Source organism: Synchiropus splendidus, chromosome 2 (genome assembly GCF_027744825.2).
Source record: "Synchiropus splendidus isolate RoL2022-P1 chromosome 2, RoL_Sspl_1.0, whole genome shotgun sequence".
Taxonomy (NCBI): domain Eukaryota; kingdom Metazoa; phylum Chordata; class Actinopteri; order Syngnathiformes; family Callionymidae; genus Synchiropus; species Synchiropus splendidus.
Genome location: NC_071335.1, coordinates 36,488,871 through 36,511,939, shown reverse-complemented (window position 1 = coordinate 36,511,939; position 23,069 = coordinate 36,488,871). Strand labels below are relative to the sequence as shown.

The 23,069-nt window shown below is 44.4% G+C and overlaps 1 protein-coding gene across 2 annotated transcripts in view; it reads right to left on the bottom strand.

Annotated features, from left to right (window-relative positions):
- LOC128753487 (protocadherin-7-like) overlaps positions 1–23,069 on the bottom strand; it is a 55,122-nt gene that overhangs the window by 20,049 nt on the left and 12,004 nt on the right. For both annotated transcript variants that reach the window (XM_053855234.1, XM_053855235.1), the window contains one exon: positions 20,954–21,730. In XM_053855234.1, the coding sequence (XP_053711209.1) occupies positions 20,954–21,730 (777 nt within the window). The remainder of the gene's footprint in view (positions 1–20,953; positions 21,731–23,069) is intronic.

Here is a 23,069-nt window from a genome sequence, read left to right as displayed (position 1 = left end):
CGGGGAAAGCGGCTGAGCGAACATCACTAGTGGTATTGTGCTTAGTATTTGGCGCTGCAAAGGGACTTCCATTCAGCCACGAGACAACTTGTTTTATAAAGTTGTTTTATTTATGTTATTTTAGGATTTGCACTTTGAATTTTGTTCTTTTTGTCTTGTCTCTTCCTCTGGAATTATCAGATTATTGGTAAGCAAATATTTCATTGAGTGAAAAAAAATACACTCAACTGTCGAAAGCCTGATTTATCATTTCACATTGCTTCTCCCGCAGTTTAACATCAGTCAAAAAAAAAAAAAAAAACGCTGATACATTTACAAGAAAAACTTCCCGCTTTGGACTGTTAAGTTATGCATCAAAGACGAGGACGGGGAGACACAATGAAATATGCTGACAGAAAGCATCTTGCAGATGCTTTGTGAATAGGACAGACGTGTTAAAAATTCATCCAGCCATGATATATTTACAGCTTTAACTTTTTAAATATAGAACCCATCTAAATCTGTAATTAAGACCCTGTTGCCCAACAGCAGCCAGGAGTGGATATCCTGGGGAGGGAAAAGAAGCCGTTGACACAACGTCCGTCAGGTCAAGCAGACGGGCGGGGACGAGCCAGGAAAGGACCACATGAGAGAGACCACGGATTAAACAACCGATAAGCGGATGAATAAGGAGTAAAAAGAGCCCCACTGGGTTCAGTACCCCACTGCAGCGCACAATACCGTGTTCAAAAGAAGCGCAGAGGAAATGAAAGAAAAGGTATGCAGCTTTGGGGGAGGAAGGTGGGCTGCTGTGGTATTTGTAGAATGCAGAAAGTGATCTGAAGCAGGTTGAAACTTGGCTTCCAAGGAGACGAAGCAACAGCAGACGCGCGCCTTCCCCTTCCTGACGTGCAGATGTTGATGAGCCAAAGCGCCCTGTTGCCACTGAACACCCCTCTACACAAACATTCGACACACCTGTTTTCCTGGACCCGTTTTGCTCCAAGAGACACGACACACACACACACAAACACACACACACTGGTTTAATGTGTATTCAGCATATTGCAGTCTTATCAACTCTGCAGCAAAAGCAATTCTGCTGTCTTGTTTCCTCGAACTACCCCCCTCAACATTTCTCTGCACCCTTTGTTCACTCCGTCGTTCCTCCTCTTTTTGCATCCACCCCTCTCCACCCTTCTGTCTCCAGCCACTGCCTGCTCTCCAAGCAGGTGATGTAGAAGGGTGCTCAGCAGTATCTGACTATCAGGCCTGACTCTGTGAGAGGAATGATAATCACTGTGCTGCACTGCAGAGAGAAAGAAGAGAGGGAGCCAGGGAGAGGGGGCAGGAGGTGCAGTGAAAGGGGGGCAAGTGCGGCAGCATGAACAAAGAGGTAAAACAAAGTATGGAGAAAAAGAAGATGGAAATTACAATAAAGAAAAGCGGAGCCAAACTTATATGATTCGACGGGAGATTCAGTTTCCCTTGCAGCCGGTCTGTTTCCTCACCTTTTCCTGGAAGCACACACGCGGGCGCGCGTCTGACACCACTACCACAACAATGGCTTGTACTACAGCAGACCTGCGGTATGAGAGGGAGCCTTTTCCTTGTGTCTGAGCGCCAGAGAACATTAACTGCAGCAGGGAGGTCATCTGATCGGCACTATGCGGTCCCTCTCTCTCTCTCTCTCTCTCTCTCTGCTGCTCCTCGCAGTGCTGCAGTGGTGTCAGCCCCCATGTGGATGACGCTGGAACTTCCAACAAGGCTCCCCTATTCGCCATACACGTGTTTGTAATTAGCTCAGCCTGGCCAGTCATGAATCACTTCCACTAACTGGTAGGAATTAAAGCGAGATCATGCCGCTATATGATGTCTAGCTAGCGCCTCTGAAGCAGCAGATAGAGACCAGCTCTCCACACGCAGGTCTGCTGCATTGCCATCCAGCCCAGCTTTGTTACCATCAAGCTGTCCACCCTGGCACTGAGCTGGTGCCGCGCTTACTGTCTCCATCTGGGCTCTCCACCCTGCTTTGGAAATCACTGACTATTCACAGCATTGCACCTTTCAAACATTTATCCTTTTGTGCGGCTGTGGCGGTCTTTGGTGCGGGAGCACAACAGAAACAAAAGCTCACAGAATGAGGCAGAATCGAGGCTTATCGGACAAATGCCCCTGACTCAGATTAGCTCCAGCTGCGCGATCATGATGATCATCGCTTTCCACTGCTGGTCTTTAAAACAGTCATCTCTTCTAATATCCGTGACAGTGGTCATTGTGGGGAAAGATGCAAACAGGATGGTGTCGCACAAGTGGCCTTCTGTGAGTCAGCTCATGCATATGCATGCATCCTTTTTAGCCATTTACAACTCATTGTGGTCGCATGTGAGAGCATGTGTATGTGGGTACCAATATAGTATGCATGTTTGGAACATGCCCCCACCTCCCCCCGCTGCTGCCTCCATCCATTACTGTTGACCAGAGTCACATGAACAATGGCTTCACTGTGGAGTCCAGAGATAGAAAGAAGTCAGCATGGCACATGGGCACTTGTAAGCCACTTACTAACACAACATGTGAGTATAACTCCTGCCGCACCGAGGTGCACCTTTATTCTTCAAATGTTCTGACAGTTTGAGAGGATAAGTTATTCTCGAAAGGCAAAAATACCCTGGATGTGACTCAGATTTATGCCCTCAAAACAAGCCGACACAGAGCATCCACACAAGCTCCCTGTAGAGAGCGATTAGAAGTGCTGCTGTGAACAATAGGCAGAGTCAATAAAGGACCTGAGAGACATCCTGCTGCAGCAGAAAGGTCTCTATCCCGGACCTCCACCTCCACTGACTTTTTTTCTTCCTACCATTTAATTTGGATGTCCAATCGCCGCACGCCCCACTCTCCATGTCTCTCCCTCTCGCGAAAACCTCTGTCTGCTTTTTTTTTCTTGCTTGCCTGTCTTGTGTGGAAACGGGGTGGACGTTCAAAGCTGACAGAGGCTGACATGGCAGCGCGCCACAACAAACTGAAATCTATCGCGTCAGTTTAGAATCAGTGTCAGTCATTTTGCAAGGTTAAAGATAGCTTTGCCTAATGTGCTGTCAGATACAAACACACAACACAAAGGCCCTCGCACCACGGACAAATTAGCCTGTAACTGGAAGTGTAGAGGAAACGCTGACATGTACACCGCCGACTGAGAAAGATCTACTTGTTTCTGCCAGTAAAGGGCGGATAATGAACACACAAAATGGGACCTCTTTGACCGATGTTTCATTAACGTCGCTGCATTCGACGGCATGGCGAGGCTTAAACTAAAGTTCGAATTCCGTAATTGAACTTGTCTACCTGAAGTACAGGAGTAAAGAAACAATGGCCCACAACATGTTGGAACACGGGCCTTCATTATTTAGTGTTCCTCTAAGCTCCCTTCAGCTAGAAATTGTTGAGTTAAAGGGTCATTCTATGAAAACAGGCCTTTGTGCCCCGCCTATTTCACGAGCTTTGAAAACTGAGAAAAAGTGTGTGTCCAAAATGGATCTAAAAGCTGTTGTGCAACGTAACAACTTCCAGGTTTTACGCGCCATGCCATGAAGAGATGGACCCCTGCTGACTGGAGATTCAGTAAAATGCCCAAACTTTCCCCTCTGATTCAAAGTTTCTGTATCGCTTATTGAGTCGCTGCATGCATTTCTGTATTTTCAGTTCGGTTTCGAACAAACATTTCGAGATTTTTTTTGCTTCGGATTTCAAACGAAAATCTAGAACTCGAACGTCCCCGAAAAAAGACGGAAAAACATAACGTGCGCAGACCGACCAGCTGACCCATGACGTGCTCTGCTATTGTGTATAACGCCGCTTCTGTATGCAGACGTGTCCCGTTAGCTACATTTACTGACTGCTTTTTCTTCATATTGAGGTGTAAAACCTTTCCTGTCTCCGCACTGGACCGTGGTAGAGTGTCACAGGGGAGGTGATCGCTCTCAACACTCCAGGGTTTGATGTCCTGTTGTGGGCTGGAGCTGGGACAGGGATGAGGCGAGTCTGGGACAGAGCGTTACTTGGTTTATGACTTTGTCACAGCCAAACTGCACAGAAGCGCACATTCAGACCGCATATATATATATATATATATATATATATATATATATATATATATTTTTTTTTTTTAAGAACAGTTTCAGTGTGTTTTTTGCAGATTCCTCAGTTTCGCTCACCACCCCATAACATTTCAACTCATTACAAAACCACTGTTTCTTCGAAGTGGCATCACTGACAGCTGATGGTCATTACAGGATGCTAAAAACAATGACACCAGGGTCATAATAAACTGGTATATTAATAAGGATTTATGCCCGAGGTCAACAGTGTTTTTCAAAATGGCTTCTCCAACATAAATATTTAATCCTCATCGAAGAGTGGAAACGGAACGGCTTTGTATGTCGACCTGAATGTGAAAACCATAGCATTCTATCCCTGACTGACATGTAGGTAGAGGTTTTGTGTTCCCACTGAGACAAGAGAATGCCCACAACATTTAACCAGGCAGTGCAGCCTAATGTGGGAGCTCAGCTTTCTCAGTGGCCCGGGGCATCGACAGGATTGACGCCTGTGCAACCAAAAACTGATAAATATGACCTAAAATGGTAATAAAGTGTCTGACTGTGCTTGAGTGAAGCCCATCACTGCCCTATCATGACAGACACTGTGCCACTAAAATGTCTCAGGGCACGCTGCCCAATGTCTTGACAATAGTGTCAGTGTTGTGAGTGACAGAGAGTGGCTTGGGGGCACAGAGGGGGCGTTATACTGGGTAGACGACATGCACGCGTACACACACTCAGCGGCGGGCGCAAGTGCACGCTAAAGGCATTTAGGGAGAAGACAGTGCGGTCTTTCTGTCCTTTCTACGCCATTTCTTCTCCCTTCTCTCTGACGCAGAGGCTCGATCCCTCTCACACTTTTCCCTGCGACGCAGAGCAATAACTCCGACCAGCCTGCGCCAGACTCAACCCGGAGTGTCTAATTAATAAAGCTTCCCTTTTTCCTTGAGTTAAGAAGTCGGCTTTTTGGTGTGCAAACAAACTAATTGCAAAGGCTTGTGTAAAACGTGCGCGCAGAGGACAAGCCGGGGGTTCAGGCTGACGCAGGCGGAAGAAGGTGAGGGAAGCGGAAGAGTTAATGAAAGTCTGGTCGCCATCGATAACCTCCGAGCACTTTTAAAGCATATCAGCACTTTGCTTGAAATTTTGCGCTGCTCTTTGAAAATTACAGTTCAGCAAAGAGGTTAGGAATCTACTCCTGACGGTCGTCTCATTTATTAATTTTGAAGTGCAGAGCTTTTTTTTTTTTTTTTTTGGTGGATAATTGTTCAGCTCCTGACTGTAAAAAAAAAAAAAATGTTTACAGTTGCACATTATTGCACGTCAAGTGTGGCAAGAGATTCAAGGCGGAAGAAATAATAAAAGTGGGACTACTTATTATGGGTAAATTTATACTCTTTAGCCTTCCCTCAAGTTAAAACAAGCTCCAATAATTGCTGATAAATATGCAAAAAACATGAGCGTGCTTATATGCTGTGGCTTTTCATGCAAGTAACTGCTGACATTGGTGCAAAGACCCAGCTTTTTAAGCAAGTTTCCCTTGATACATAAGTGTTTTCATCAAGTCTGTGTGTGAAAATGACCACCATGTTCATGTGGCTGATAATAAATGGACTCCTCTCCTCTAATTCGGCCCACAGGCACTGAAACCTTTCACAAAGTTGCCTGTTGAATTGGTTTGCAAATGTGTGTGTGAATGCCTGTCCTCCGCTTGGTACTATAGTTTAAGGTTGACAATACAATATCAGTTTCCATCGCTGCACTGAAATACCTACGCTATGATTTTGCTGAACTGGAAGGTCAAAGTTAGTGCTTCGCTTCTTTGAGCTGCACAAATTCAAAACTGACCATGAGTTAGCCATTATGTGCGTGACCTTGAATCGTCCTACAACAACATGAAATGTTAAGTCTGGAAAAAAAGAGACGGCCGGTTGAAACGAAGTGATTAAGACATTACAACTTACTGTTAGAAATAAAACCATAGGCTGAATCCAGAACCACCAACAGTTGAAAACAAACGTACGGCTTGCGGCCACAGCAAACACAATTTGATCAACTCTGTGAAAGGTTGAATAAATCCCAAACGTGGAGAGCTTGGGGCATCCACTTGTAAAATAGTAGACCCCATCTCTCTCTCATTAAAAGTGGTGACTTATGGATCTCTTTAGTTGGATTTATTATAGTTTTGTTATTACATTTTTGTTTGTTGCATTACATTATAATTATTAATATTATTATTTATTTTTCTTTTCCAGTGGGAGTGGGGTGTTTTTGTAGTGTGCTGACCTGCTAATGCTAATGCTACGTGTGGATCAACAGCGCTAACAAAGCCTACACATATGAAGAAGGCTAGTTTTTCCTGTCTCTATCCACGCATGTTAATGATCCATAGTAAGTACACTATGCTTTGAAAGATGCTAGCACGCTGTCAGCCTGACTTCGCCAACGTAATACTCAACATAAATCCCCAATCGGGATTGGGAATGAATTATTAAAGTGTTCCTAATGATCATACGAGGGTAACACGGCTGAAGTCACGCAGTGCTGTTTTCCTGCTGCGTTGACTAAACAGGCGCGTGAGCAACAACACAACCCTCTTTCATTGTCGATTAGCATTTAAGTCAACAGAAATGAATTCAGCGTTTGATCAGGATTGTAAGAACATGGGCTCCTGCAGCTCGGTGGCAGCTAATTGTTGGGACCAAGAATGCTTCAAGCCAGTGAAGAAACGGCCGAGTCCATGCAGGGGTGAAACCCTTCCTTCAACTTTTTTTTTTCTTTTTTTTTCAGAGCGACTCCCGCGGCGACTTTTCTGGATTTAAAATCAGTAGCGTCAGCTGCGGTCCGGAATGAAGACACGCTCACCCAAATCAAATTCTAATCAAAGCCTGCTCCTTTTAAGGGCCGTGAAAGCTTTCATGTTAACACGCCACCGTGACCAAAGCTTTATTCATGCTCTTAAAAAAGACTGACCGCTCAATGAGCGAGTGTGTACGGTAGCACAGTGATAATACACTATCACCGTGTCAGCACACACACACTCTCTCCCTGCTTCTCATCTCACTGTTGATAATGTTTGTGACTCACAGCTACGCATAAACTGTCCGGGGTCCCCACTTAGAAAGTATGTTTGTTTGCAGATAGGGACACATAGAGTTTCTTCTCAGGTTGTCAGCTCAGATGTGAGCGTTCTTTTTTATCTGGCAGATTAGAGGGTGGCAGTTCATCCCCATGGAAACCTGTTTGGAGCCCTAATTGGCTGACGGATTTGCATGACTTTGATTAAAACATTTCAATTGTTGTTGATGTGTTTTTGTTTGTCTCTCTTTTTTTTTAATGGTGGTTGACACTCTGCGCATAAAAGCTTTGCATTTGTGGAACAGAAGTGGCTGCTAAATAATTCATGTGTGATTTATACAAGTCATTGATACTTTGAAAAGGAGTGTTAATGGAATGCTCCCAAAATAAAGGACTAAAAAAGGCAACGTTTTCAGTAGGTGGATGGATTTATCAAAGTTACAGTACATTTAAAAATCACAGTATATTTAGCATGAACCAATTTGATATTGATGCAGTTGATAATAGTGCGCCAAATTACAGCAATGTGCCAGGAATACTACTAAAAAAACTTTCCCTCATGAATGATTTACCCTTTTTTAATGGCATTTAAATCACCTTTTTAGCGCTTTACTTGTCTTATTTTGATGTCTTCATCTAGTACGGTATTAACCCCAGTACCGAGAATCTCAGCCAGAATATTTTTTTTCCGATTTTTCCTTAATTTTTTGCCATTGCATGAACACATTAATTCAGTCACAGTAACAAAAGAAGAGCGTTCAGAATAAGATAATCGAATATAAATCGGTTTCTGCCCGGTAATACAGTATGAGACGTACTTGAATACGCTCACCATTTGACGCCATGAGAGTGAGAACGTCCCGGTCAAAAGAATGAACCATTCAATCATTTAGCGGAGCTTAGATGCCCATGTCAGTGGTGTTTTTAAGAAAATGTTGTCTGGTAATGAACAGCCCCCTACGGGGTTAATACCCTCAAAATGTGGACTACTTAAGAGGATAATTGAAAGTGTGTTGACAGCAGACATGTTTGGAGCACAATGCTGTGGGTCTACTCTAAAAAAAGAACAAATTGTCAGGAGAGGGTGAGCTGCTAAATGCGGACAAACACAAACAAAACGGTAGCCAGTGGGAAATCTAATCCTCAGATGGCCGAGCAGATTCTATTGACGTATGTCACCGTTTTTTCAACGGTGCTGATTTCAAAAGGGTTTGCAGGGGATATTAGCATTTTTAATAAGCAACTCACTTGCTTCCTTACAGTCCTCTACAGACGAAGCATTCCCACACTAAGCAGGAATGTTTCCTGCGCCTCCATGTATTTTGATCTCTTCTTTCCCACTCTCTTCCTCTATCTTGATCTCGATCAGCAGATTTATCTATCTTCTCCTTACAATCCTGAAACAGATGGCTACACACAGCCCAGGGCGAAAACATTGGCTTTGGACTATAGAACTAGCATGGGCAGTCTTCTGCACTCATTAAAGATCTAAAAAGCTGATATCCAGAGAGGAATATGCGATAATTTGCCAGAAGCAAAAATGAATAAACAATATTCCACGGCGCTCATCTTTAAACCTTTAGGCGTATTCCTCGGAAGCGTGATTAATTTTCCACAATGATAATCATGAAAAGCATGGGAAGAAAACGGAGTGAGCGGGCGCGTTGAGCCATTTGTAAAATTTCAAGATATTAAGTGTCATTAAAGAAAACTTTGGAACCATTAAAAACATGTTTTAAAAAGATGGGCCTCCATTTCCAGATGGAGAATGATGAAAAGCGATGAAGCCACTTAGGGAGAACAGGGAGATCAATCAAAAGGAAGACAGACGGAGGAGGGTGTGTGGGTGGGTGGGTTAGGGGAACAGACATCAGGAATAAAGGCTTGGAGAGGGACACTTTTTAACTGGGTGAGTTACAAATCGCAGGAGCTCGGGTACTCGGTGGAATAGCCAGCGTTTAAGAATTCTCTGCTCTAGAGTGGAGGCATCTCCTGCTTGGTAATTGAACCTACCTTTTGAAAACCAAAGCAGAAATGAAACACACCTACTCGAGTGCAAAGGTGTCCACAAAAGCAGTGCATCCCGCAGGCAACTTCTCTTCACTAATTCTTAAACTTTAGCAAATGTGCGAAAGTGAGCACTTTTGTCCCAAAGGCCTCTTTTCTTGGATTAATCACTCGCTCCCTAAAAACCATTATGGTGGCGGCGTGATGCTGCGAGAACAAGCTGACAGCAGTGATTTTCTCTAACCTTCATCATGTGGTCAAGTGACAACGCTTACAACCTTGTTGGTTTCTGCTGAACAGGGCTTTTCCAAGTTTACAGCCAAGTGTTTGTTTATGGCTCGGCTTGTGAGGGAAACGTCTTTGGCTGTTGTGCTCATTTAGCTCTTGTAAAAGACCGCATTTCGCCAAGCGTGTCGACCCCGCATTTAATGTTGACTCCTGAAACGCTTACAGTATCAAGACCTCAAAACAGATCCAGAGGAGTCCATTTATGATTGTGTTTATTCCAATCGCCCATAATACATTGTAAATATTGTGCGTGAGAATGAAGAACAGCTCTCATCATTTCTGCCTCTGAGTCCCACTTTTCATATTTTTTGGAACAGTGGTCGTGAGTGACAAACTTGTTTGGTTCTATTCAGTCCACCAGGTCCTTTTTAGTTCCTACTTACCATTAGTACTGTATATTATCTCAGTTATTCTACGCACTGTGCTTAAACAGTAGAGAACACATATGTCACACTCACTTGGTTCAGGGGCAGATTCCAGGTTGTTAAATCACTTGATGTGGCCTTGGCAAAATTTAATGTGATCACTTCCAGTGGGTGAGGAGAGAGCTTCTGGTAAACAATCAATTTTTAGCCCAAAAAATGATTTTTTACATTCATGAATGTTGGCCCTGGCCATTTTCGATGCTATTTTCCAGCAAACATGAGTTATAACTGCCAAAAATGATTCTGAAAATTTCCAAAGACCAGACTGAAGGGAAATCAATGACAGATGGGAAGTCGATTTCGGGAATGTGGCGGATTCCAGACCCATATTTCCTGTAACAGACTCAATAACAGTGGCCCAAAACTTGGGCTGCGCTTACAGTTTTGGCCCCTTGGATTGGGTTTGACACCCCTGGTATTGAACTGGACTGAATATTATGTAGCTAGTAAACAGGAAAATCTTTTATATCTTTTATATTGTTAGTCTATGACCTTCTCCCCACCAGAGGGCTCCTACTTCCAGGGAAGAGCGAAGCATGGTGGCCCTCCAGCCTCTGCCATGATGACTTTCCAAGCTGTTTGTTCTTCATGTTGAACCTTGATGAGTCTGACGCAGAACCAGTTTATTACTAGGGTATTACTGAATTATGTAAATCGCGTGAGTAGTTAAAAAAGGGACTGGAGCTGCCGAGACATCTGCGTTTCACTTCCTCAACAGCATAAAACCTAATCCTGTTAACGTTCCTTCCTTGTTACATTTCAGTAAATTAAGCCGAGCTATTTGATTTTATTACATGCTGTATTCAATTTCATTTTAACAACATTTGGTGCCATTTAGTATATTTTATTTTGCTTGTGCAGCCAAGAAGACTTCCTCCCCGGGGACACAGTGATCCAGCGGGCTGCCCGGTGGGGAGAAAATAACAAGACAGAACCAGAGCCAAACTGTAAACACGGACTTTAATGTACTGCAATGCTAACAAATGAGTTTTTGGCGCAAGGACACAAATAGCTGGAAAGTTTGTCTCGCATCCCGTTGTATCTACTGAGCTGAGCTGGGTTACGCACTTGCTGGTCATCAAGCCACACTTCAGTCTGACCTCTCTATTTTGTGCGGATTAGTTCGCACCAATTCAAAATCTATTCAAGTCAATTTTATTCAAACCAACTCCAAACCACTTACTGCACGGAGGATTCTTTTGTGTGGGTGGATAAAACCAGTCAGGGGGCAACTAAGCAGTCTAGAATCCTTGTCCAGTTTGAGAAAGAGTGGCTTTGTTTAGCGTTATTGGCTAATATTGCTCAGCCCACAGACAGCCATTAGGGTAATGTCGTAAGGCAGAGGAGCTGAATTCAGAATGGCACAATACCGAGCCGAGGCTTGGAAAAGCAAATAAAAGGAAGCGTCTCAGTGAGGGGTGTGCAATATAAGTCTTTGTGCGTGCTCAAGCGTGTGTGTGAGCCACACATTCAAACGCAGTGTGTTTATAAGCGAAGCGAGATGTGTGTGATTCTAGGAGACAGAGTGTGCCAGGGCTTCGATCCGGAGGGAACGGAGAAGCAACTGATGTAAGAACCGGAAAACTTCAAGTTCCGCCTGTGTGTCATGGCATACTTGCAGAGGTTTGTCTGCATTGCAGGGAAAATGTGTGTTTAAGGATCTGTCAAGACGTGTAATTATGTACAATCCTGTTGACACCCACAAGTGTGTCTCCCAAGACACAAGTCTGTCTGGGTTTAAGTCACTCACCCAAGTGTCTGACGTGCGGGCTTCCCTGCCTCAGCTTGTCCACAAGTGTGTGGGAATAGCATTCCAGCATTCCTGCTCTTTAGCCAAGGCCGTGAGACAAACGTAGAGGCGGTGAGTTGCTAACGCAGTAACATTATCAGCTTAACAGCTTGTATGTATTATCTGGGGCTGTAAACAAGACTGACAGGGGACTTCCAGTCACATCCAGCTCTGGCCGACCTTGATGTGCGAGGAAACAGACAATTTGTCCTCCTTTGTCTCCTGCAATCTCACTCTCTGTGAATCTCTCTTCACTTTGTCTTCCTGTCCAACTAACTTCAAACGTGGTGTTGACAAGACACTTCTTCACAGCGCAGCGAGACCATACTTTTGAACCAATGTTCAGTGGAATCTCTTCCTTCCATGTGACCAAAGGAATAAAGCTCAATTTGACATTAGGAGTTTAAATAATGCTAGTCTATCAACATGGTGTTACATGCCCACCAAGCTGGGCTGCAGTCCCAAATAAAATAGAAGACAAAATTATAGCAACTAATGTTTGTCTTGAGCCGTCCCATCCTCACCCCCATGGCGTAGTATGTAGACGTTGAGACAGCGGAATATTGGAGGCCCACTGTGTGCAGGATGGGGTAGCACGAGGCATGGGGGAGATGTGGAAGGAAGTCACTGAAACACACGGCAGTTGAGAGGCTTTCAACTGGAGTTGACGTGTTGTTACTTGTAGAATGACAGGAGCGTCATCCCATGTCACACCTAACCCCAACCTGGGCCTTTCTATGGCTGCCCACGTCATCAGAATACGCCGGACATGCTGCTTCAGTTGAAACGCGTCAACATGCAACGCTGATGGCTGCCTTCGGCAATGCCAAAAATAACACATTAAAATGCCATGTAAATATAAGCACTACAACAGTAAAATAGATAGACGAAACACATCTAAATATAAATATGAATTTGGATAACATATGCTTTACTTTAACATCTCATACTGGTCAATGCAACACTGCCCACGCATGAAAATAATTCTCAAAATTATCCCTCAGGGGTTCAATACTGACAGAAGCAAAAAGCTACTGGAAACTTTGCCACATCAGAATCGATCAGAAATATTGTAATAAAAGGCACGGATTTCCATAAATGTTGTGAAGTCAAATGTACTTGTCTTGTCAAAAAAAGAAAAAAAAATTAAAAACGATCAAAAGACAAAAACAGAGAGAATTATTTTCATCCTGCGTCTTGCTCCGATGTCCACTAAATGGACAGTTATCCCCACTCCTCTCAAGACACGAGGGCCATGTTCCAACTAGATATAGTTTAACTAAGCACCCTTCGATATCTACCACAGTCTCATTCGCCAGCATGTACAGACTTTAACTGGCACGAGTGGTGGCTGTTGAGTCATGGTTGTCTCTGACTCCAGTGGAAACGCTTGGCCACTTAGGAAGGCTGGTGATTAACACGCTGTCCGTGCTGAGCACATACCTGACTGACTCCTAACATGTTCAAACAGGCTGCGGTAACACGCAATAAAGCAAACGCTGGCCTCACCATTTCCTACCTATCAGCCCCGCAAAGACAGTCACCACCCCCAGATGGTTCGGTGATTCAAAGTGAACAGCCGAAAATGATAAAGCAAATGCGTCACTTTCAGTAAGAGAGACAAGTAATGTGTTGAAAATAGTTTTCATCTGGGAGCAGCAGCATCAGGAATGTGTCATTGACCACGCAATTCCACAGACTTCCCGTCACATCTCATAATTAACCCCAACACTGCCCTCGATAAGTCCCCCACTACTACTCTTCATTTTATTTTGAAATTAATCCAAACACACTTAAGTGGAGAGGATGAGGAAGAGGCCCCATCATGTGCCAGACCTTCATGCTGGCATGTGGTTAAAGCAACACAGCAGAAGCTCAGCAGCTGTCCTCTGTCAGGAGCTGTGCTGGATTTATTCAGCCATGTTATTGCTGAGCAAATACACATCTTTTCGTCCACAAAGACGACTGTGCTACCACCCTTCTCCAGTGTAGACCATTAATTAAAAAAATACCCATTATCGGCCCTACGATAATGGACATGAGGCAGGTATGAATAAGTAAGAGAACAGTATCAGATCACTATAACAACGGGTGCACGATTTCAGGGACAACACAGAACACGCGCGACCTTGTGCTGCCATAGATACTGTTGCCTTCACGTCTGACTGTAATAGATCGTCTATTTCGGCTGCTCATTACGGATCAGTAAACAAGTGAAGTAAATGATTTAAAGTGACCAGAAGATTAAGGAGAGTAAGAAATAAATCCATGAGATTCCATCTAGGACCATGATCCCACCGAGATATTCGTGACAGAATCTGCCTCCGTTTAGAGTCAGATGCAGTGTTCTTAAGGCGACAATGGCAGGCATTGGTGCACCCCAGTGGTTACTAAGTTCACATCGACAGTATCTGCAAATAACTTCAGCCTGGATGGAAGAACCATCTGTCATGACTTTAAATCCCCATTTAAAAGACCTTTCCCCTTTGCATCTCAGCTCGCTAGCCCCCCTGCCGTCACTACTACTATTTATAAAAACATATAAATAGATTTATCAACAAACACACACCGCGCCTGTGAACGTTTTGTGTTGAATCAATAGACCTGCGCAGGAGGCACAAAGAACTCGGCAAGCCAACACATTCAGCTGTAACGTATCCATATGATCATGGTCAAATGTCAAATCAATATCTACAAGGTAAGCTTGTGTTCCGCCTCCGCTGTAGCATCTGGAGCAAACAAAACTCTTTTCTGAGGCTTCTGAAGACACACTTAATTTTTCAAATAGGCTTCCCTTCTCCCTTTAAGTCTCGTATTCCAGCGCTGATGCCCATTGACGCTCATCTTTCAGCATACACCTCTTGTCTCCAGCTCCATAGATCAGCTTCCACTACTTAGGGTTACCTTTCCCTTCTCACCTCTCAGTCACTGCCAACCTCTTCACCTCCTACACCCAGGAGCATATGGCTGACTGTGCAACCTGAACTTGCCTTGACCTTAATAAATGCATCAGCGTCTAGCGTCACGGTGACAAGAGGTTACAGGTTGGTCGTGGCATTACGGAATAAAAGGGTGGAGGGGCGCAGTGTTTTTCCAGCTATGTTTGATGGTGCCTTCACCCCACTGACCTGAATTTATCCAGGAAGGAGCACGTGCTCTCATTTGCCTGTGTATACGGAGCTGAGAGTGTTATGACAGACGCTCATCATATTTAATCCTGAACGGATTTCGCTGAAATGAAAAGCTGCTTTTCAATTTTATAATCCAGTAGACCTAATCGCTTCACCCACATCCAGTCAAATTAGATGGCTAACACCAGCAAGATCTAGTCACTCCAATTTGTGCTCGATGCATCAACTCATTCTGGTGCGAGGCCGGTCCGGCGCTGACCTTCACGTAGTAGCACATACCGTGTCTTGGGAGCCCACCTCTTTACGCTGCGGTCCAATAAACAAGGCATTGATTGGGATTTTTATGTTTGTGTGTGTATAGTTAAGGAGCGCGCGTCTGTTTCGATTGCAGCTTTTGTGGCACCTCATACTGTCAGCCACCCACATACACAGATCCATAAAGAGAAAGTGCTCACTACAGTAAAAGAAGAAGTTGCTGCAGCGAAAAGGCTGAGTCGATTTTCTTTTCCCACTGCGGTCAATGTGGCACAGGAGAGACACAAAGGTGAGTGTGTCAAAGTGTGGAGATTGATGCCCACACACAGGCTGAACAAAACTACGAACAAAGAGTCAAAGTCAAAGCTGAAGACAAAAAAAGTACAGTTGTGTAAACATATTGTACAGCACAATACTGAAAGCCATTGCACATTGTCGATGAAGTAGTGCCAATTATGACCTTGTATAATAATTTTCGTGTATCAGAAAATTTATTGGAAACGACATTTTTGCTCCTCTGTGAAACACCGTCAACAAAGACTAGAGTATGGGGCCATTTCTACGCTGCTACTGAACGGCTACATTCTTGAGATTCCTATCTGAGAGTGAATTTTACATCAAAACAGCTCCTCTGTCTGAGGACAACGGCAGCCACAGTCAAGTCATTTGGGCTCTTAGTACAGCAGCTATGAGCGCTACTGCACAATAGGACCTATGGATTCATCCCAGGACTGGGGCCACTGGAGTGTGGTATCTGATGCCTGAGTCCAAGTGCTGCAATTTCCAATCAATCTATGTGTTTACTCTCAATTATAGGTTATTTCTGGGTCATGACATTTACACAGTGGCAATAATTGTGCACTCTTTTTAAACAACAAATGAGGCGTCCTTCTCCAGCTAGCCTAACAGTTGTGAAGCCTACTGTGTGGACGCCGACTCATTTGAATAGTTTGTCTGTTCCAAACACAAGTGTAATGAATGGAAATAGATAATAGAGTTGACTGTACGTGGTGATCCATCCTCCTCAGCGGTGCGAGCGTTTGGCAGGTGAAAGCTGCTGCATGCCATCCTGAGGCAGCACGGCTCTCCGCCTGCTAAATGATGCCATCGATGAGTGTGATTTATGGAAAAGGAAATGGATCAATATTCTTTTCAAGACCAGTCGAATAATGCATTTGTTGAGCTAGATTTTGTGTCCCGTGTCTCATGCTCAGTTTGATGCATTCACACCTTTTTTTGACATCAGCCTATTGCTCCATTGTTTGACTCAGACGAGTGGCTTGCAGCTCAGCTTGATACTTGCTGGTACTGGTGTGAACCTTTATGTTGTTGATGCATGCCTCTTTGGACAGACACGATGGAAAACAGAGCCAATAAAATAGGGACACAAACAACATTTTGTTCCATGTTTACTCGGAGAGCTTCTAAAATTTACATTTAGAGTAGGATTTTAAACACTACCCGCACAACAGCAACTTCTTCTGACATTTTCTGACAGTAATTGTCACAGCAAGTCTGCTTTCTCCATCTTGACCTACCCTGACCACACTTCCCACACACAGCTATCCTCATATTGATTTGTTAGCCACATTTAGGGACACTGCCTGCACTACCCTGGAGTGATACAACGATACAACACAAACACACAAGCCATGTGCAATAACAACTCCTGAAAAAACAGTGCAGAATAGAACATTCTATTCCCATTTTCTGAATGGATCCAGTGTACATGCGTTATGTACAATACATGCCCCAGCTTCATAGGAGATGGGAATCCGACATTTGGTAGTTATAGTAGCATTATTTATAGCAGCACTGTTTACAATAATTATCCACAAACAAGGACATTATTTTTTTTTTTCCTTGCAGGACAAAGATCAGTTCAGGGTTTCCACTTGATGTAAACTAGCGTAGTGCACTGTCACGACTTAAGTGACGTCTGCCAAGCCATCAGAAGAATGATCTCTTTTTTCATGATCAGATGTATTGAAATGAAGTGGAAACACATACACAAAACACATAACGCATCATGAAGAAGGATGTGAATGTGACAGTTTTTAGCACATTTTTCAAGGAAAAATCCCAAAAGAAACCTCACAATAACTGAAGTTTTTTGCTTGCGGAACTCAGGTCACGCATTCCGGACGGACATATGAAGAGATGGACCGCTGCTGATTGGAGAGAGATTTGCTCCTGATGAAACTCATGTTTTTTTCATCAATTCAGTAAATGTCAAAACTTTCCCTGCTGAGTCACTGTTTCGTTCGTGTGCCGCTCCACCGCTGTCTCAAAAAATCCTGGCAGAAACCGTGCCATTTACTACTTTTTGCAGGTCATTCCTATTCCAAAACACAAAAAGCAAAACTCAACAAATGCTCTGGTCTGATACAGTTAACTCCCATGATCTCAAAATTGAATCTCTATGTGCAAAGTTAAAATAGGTTAGGGAACACATAACCATAAACAACTAATGACTTGTGTATTTATGATCAGTTCGGTGTTGTTTATTGTGAATTTTTGGTGACAATTGTTGGGTAAAATATTATAATGTTGAATAAGATGCTCATAGAAAGTGATCAAAAAAGATTCAAAAAGGCTGCTAACACCCATATGAATACGTAGTATAACTAATGGTGATCCATGTTTCCCAATGTAAAGCGGAACCACGACATATAAATACAAAATGACCATTAAAAAATATCTTACAGTTCAGCAGCACTAAGTAAAAAAAGCTGTTTAGAATGGAGGACCAAAAGTTTCCTGCGGGCTCGGAGTTTGCGCTAACATGTGATCTGAGAGACATTAATGGCCTCTGTGATGGAAACATTTAGACAGGGCAGCACAATTGCAGTGGGATGTGTTTTGTGCATTTGTCTGTGGTTGGAGGGCAGAACGGGGCCACTTTGTCCATATTGACTGCAGTGCCATGTGACTGCTGCGATCATTAATGTGTCCCGATGCCAACGGGTATCCTGATGACCCACATCTCGCCACTTCCCTCCTATATCGCCGTTCACCAGCGAGGCTCTCCTTCCGCACACACACCCGCCATCAGCAAATCCTCCCAGCCTACAAGCATGTTCGGAAATGAGGGAAAAAAAACACACAAAGAACCAAATAATAATCACTTTTTCAAGAAAATTGTTCATTTAAATTTGCATGATTTGTAATTAACATAATGGGAAAAAAAATGTCTTGTTAATAAAATAAATAGTCGAAGGAGACTTTCCGCCCCGAATCAACTGTCTCCCACTTGTTTAACTTTGGGAACAATGAGGCGAATATAGCTCCAAATATAGAAACTCATTTGTAGAGAAACGTGGCGCTGTAATCCTGCGCATGCTGATTCCAGGACAATTGTGACTCCCCTCACAATAAAGATGGATCTCCTTAAACGGGAACATGGTCTGCGACACAAGTGCACAGTCAGCTCCAGCTCCGCTTCGCCTCGGACCTTCCAGCTCTCCGGGACATTTAATTAGATGGAGAAGTTGTTGTTTTGCATAGTGACCGATTATTGGCAGAAGCAGAGGACCGAGTCGAGGTCGGAACTTGAGCCTGCTAGAAGACGCATCTAGAGAGGTTCCTCTGAAGGAGTCTGTTGATAACAACCACTCCAGCAGTGACTTATTAGGTTTTAATGGGTATAGCACTTTCTTTCTACGCTACCATTTATCAGTTTCTTGTGAGCTTCTTATGAGTGTGTGTAACAAACACCTTGAATCGGGGAGAGAGATACAACAAATTCGTATCTGTGATTCTCTGCTGTGTCCTTCTGTACAGCAGTAAAATGCTGTTTATCAGATGACTGCTGTACACATCACCAGAGCCACTGGTTTGTCTTTGCATTCCTCTAAATCAAAGACATTTTGAGTTTGCAAATTCCGTCCTTTATCAGAGCAGATTTTCTCCTCACTAAGGATCACACGTAAATATGTCTGAACGTGTTTTTTTTTTAAGCTCCTCCTGATCTTGAGTGTCGCCCGCTTTGCACTTCCACTGGCGTTCTCATCTAAAATGTACATGAATTTAGTCGTCCCCGGGGCCCCACGCGCAGCCTCTCACCACCAACCTCAACCTGCTAATGTGGCGTAGCGTACACCCAGTTGCAGACACAAGTGCGGTCGCAGACACACGTATCCGTCCATAACCGCAAGGAAGCATAAATGGAGGCATGATATTTTGGGGGAATGGGCTGGGTGGGGGAGAGGTGGCGCACCACTAGAGAAGACGAGTTAATTACCCCCTGTGATCAATAATTCATTGGGCTGTCAGCTTGTGTGTCGGCGCGTCTCTCTATGTGTCCTGGCGTGTTTTGAGTGCACGTAAGCACCAAGACCAAACTCCAACAGTAAGCATTTTCTTTCCCAGGGAACGGCAGATTAAGAGGATTGACTCTGTAATGGATTAACCTCAAGAGAGTGTGTGTGTGCGTGTGTGTGTTTGTGTGTGCAGACCGGCGGGTGTGTGTGTGTGATGAGCAGGATCAGGGCGCCCATGTATGAATTGATTAGCGTAAGACGCTCCTCTCTTCCCTTTTAATGACCAAATCAGCACTTTTCACCATTGGGGGATAAATGTTCTGGTGCTGGTCAGAGAACTTAGGCCTGGGCTTCTTACAAGGGGTGAGCTGACATTCCAAAATGAGTCGACAATGCTGACCGTTGGTTGGTCCAGTGTCTTGTGGGCCATGCTGCCTCTTGTTTGCCATTGCTATGTCTTTGGAAGTATTTGACTCAAAACCATTCACTGCTGTGTTGTGAATTACCGACATAGGGCATGCTGCAGCGTCATCGTAAATATGTGCACTTTTTACTGTTTTATTTATTCATTTCTTACCTAGGACACGGACAATTCTCCCATTTCTCCAAAGACAAATATGTAGTCATGACACTATATAAGTTATATAGTGGACAACATCACCCACCCCCTTCATGAGCTCCTGGTCCAATACAGAAGCACAGACTCCACGAGGTAGTCCCAGACTGAGACGACCCAACTCAAAGACTGAGCGCCACAGGAGGTCCTTTCTTCCTTTGGCAATAAAAACATCTCTGAAAAAATTGTACATTTTCTTGCACATTGTTCACATGGTTTCTAAGCTCTTTTGTACAGCTTTTTTGCACTTTATAATATTATTTTTTTGTGATTATTTATTGTGATTATGTTGAGTACAGAGCATGTTATGAACACAAATTCCCTATAATTAATAACGTTTTTTCTGATTCTGATTTTTTTAAATTGTCCTATATGGCACTGTAAAAGGCAAAGTGGAAACAGCACTGGCCAATGATCAGTTAGGCGCTGTGTTTTTAACAAATCCATTTCCCCCGTCATGGCTTAATAGCAAATGTTCCGTAGCCCCTACATCACCTGCATCCTTAACAGCAATGACACATTACTCAAATACGTACATATTGTTTTGAATTATATTACACCACTGTGACAAAGTTTTAGTTGAAAGCTGTTGAGTTGAACAGCAACAAAACCAAAATAAAATAAGGTATGTAAACAGATATCCGAATGCATGATCAAATGAACGCATTCAAAGAATTTCTTCCAAATTTTGTCGCGACCGGCAGCTGGGGTTGACTTGTGATCTCTGCGTTTTGCCAGATAACACAGGCACTGAAACAGGCGGCTACACGTGCACTACGAAACGCACGCACAGCAGGGACCTGTCACTGACTTAGAAGAATAACAAGGACACACAACAGTGCACACACACAGACACCGAGGCCTAATATGTGATAAAAAGCATATAATCAGATGTGTGGCGTGGTGTGTCAGCTTCCTGCATATCAGCACAGGAGAAACAAGCAGGGGAGGAAAAGACAGATCAGATGAACATGACTATGGAGTTGTCTGAGGGCCGGCACGTGTTGTTTGATCTCTTACCTGTTTGTTGTATTTGGTTCCGGTCTGGCAACCATACTCGGAGCACTGGTCAGATCCCAGGGACATGGCGTCAGCGTTGCCACTGCCGCTACTGCTGCTACTGGATCCAGTACTCCCCACGCAGCCCCCACTGCCCACAAAGGTGTTGGAGGGTGGCAGCTCCTGGACTGCTTGGTGCTTCTTCCCCTCAGCTGGTGGCGAGTGCGGTTGTAGGTTGACTGCAGGGAGCGGCGAGCTGGATTTATAGTGCCTTGCCAGATCTGGACTGGACTGGTGCCTCCTGCTGCCGACCATCCGTGGGCTGCTGGGGTCACCCTCCACAGCACAATAGCGGGCGGCCAGACGCTCACTAGCACTGCTTAGATCCTCCTCGTCGTCATCGTTGGCGTGGCGGCGCAGTCCATTCACTGTGACGATGCCGCTGTACAGCGACCTGTCGGATTTGCCGCCAGCTCCAGTGCTGTTGCCACTTCCGTTTCTTTTGTCCCGCCGAGGTTTGCGCCCACGATCTGATGTTCCTCCGCGAACAGCTTGAGGCTGCGCCCCTGGTGGACTGAAGAAATCCTCCTCGGGCTCCTTCTTGCCAGCCTCATAGCCATTCTTACCTTGAGCGCCGCACTGTCGGGCTGTGACCACAAGAAGAATGACCAGGATGACAGCTGCCGCTCCAGCTAGGACACCAATGGCTACGCTGAGCCGCTGCTTTCCTAACGCCCGCTCATTATCTGGGTCACCTGCGATGTCTAAGGACAGAGGAGCCAGCAGACTGCGGGCCACCTGCAACGACACAAAGTCAGAAAGAGGACAGACGGATAATGATTAACAGATATGAAGAAGACAACGTGACTTAAAATAGCTAGATAAGTCTGAGTGACTGAGATGAGTGATGGGAATCACAACATTCCTGGCATCTTTGAAGTCGTACAGTTTCTTCCTCAAGCTATTTTTGTGTTGCATTCTCCCTCAGCTCCAATGTCAAGGACTGTTCTCAAGTTTATTAGTCACTTTTTAGTTCCTTTTTCCTGCACATTTTCTATTCTCCACCACTTATGGGCTTCTGCACGGCCGGAGTGAATCCCAGCTACTTGGGACGTGACACGCTAAAACCGCCTTTTTGCGTGAACTGCATTGACATTTCCGCAGCATATACACGAACGCCACATACCAAGCATGACTTCAACTCTTTCTATTTCATCGAGGTGGCAGTTTTCGTTCAGAGGAAGTGAAGAATGCCCATACAGCATGGAATAAAAGCAGCCATTGTATGAGCTGTCCTCGTGTTTGATTGCCCATAATCGAGCCGGCGCGACGCTGAATGTGTTTCTGTTATCTGTTAGATATTTGTGACGCAATGACGGCAATCACCAGGGCAGTGAAAAATGGTTTCACATCATGAAAAAGAGGATTCTCTTACAGCAGCGACTATAAAAGATGACCCAGTGGGCGTCAGTCACAGAGAAACATCAAACAGCATCTTCAACTTAATTAAACTTTCCCACTGAGCACTTGTGCGGGAGGCTCACAAAACACAGTGTCACGGAATTCATAATTCCCTTTTTTAGCTCAGCTAAATCGTGCTAAATCGGCCTCGGTTGAGGAGCAGGGAGCTGCGGAGCATGGGAACGTGGAAAGTGACCGGGCTGCAAAATCAGAGACGATAATGACGAGGGATGAGCGTGCAAATAAAGACATGCTTTAACTGCCTCCTACTGCAAACACATCTATTGTCTCATCAATAAACAGTGTCTCCTTTGTGGAAGACAGCGGGGGTGTGCATTTGTGAAGGCTTTGTTATTCCAATTTTCTGCACTGAAAATTAGACAGATGGACAGGTTGGAGCCCGTGGAGCATTAAGAGCAATTCAGCCATATCCTGCTTCTGCCTGTTGCTCGAATTCGGTTGCTCGCCTTTTGATTTTTGTTCCAAAATAATCTCTCAGTGCGAAAATGTAGCAGGCTGGTGAAATTGATTCAGCAATGGGACACATATCATTTCAACCCAAACCTTCCTCTAAGAATTGGCTTGTGTGGATCTGAAAAGCAGGCTGGATCAATTACGCTGTGTTTCCACCGAGCAGGTTCATCTCAGGCAGTCCGGTAACAGGTCCCTTATCCCC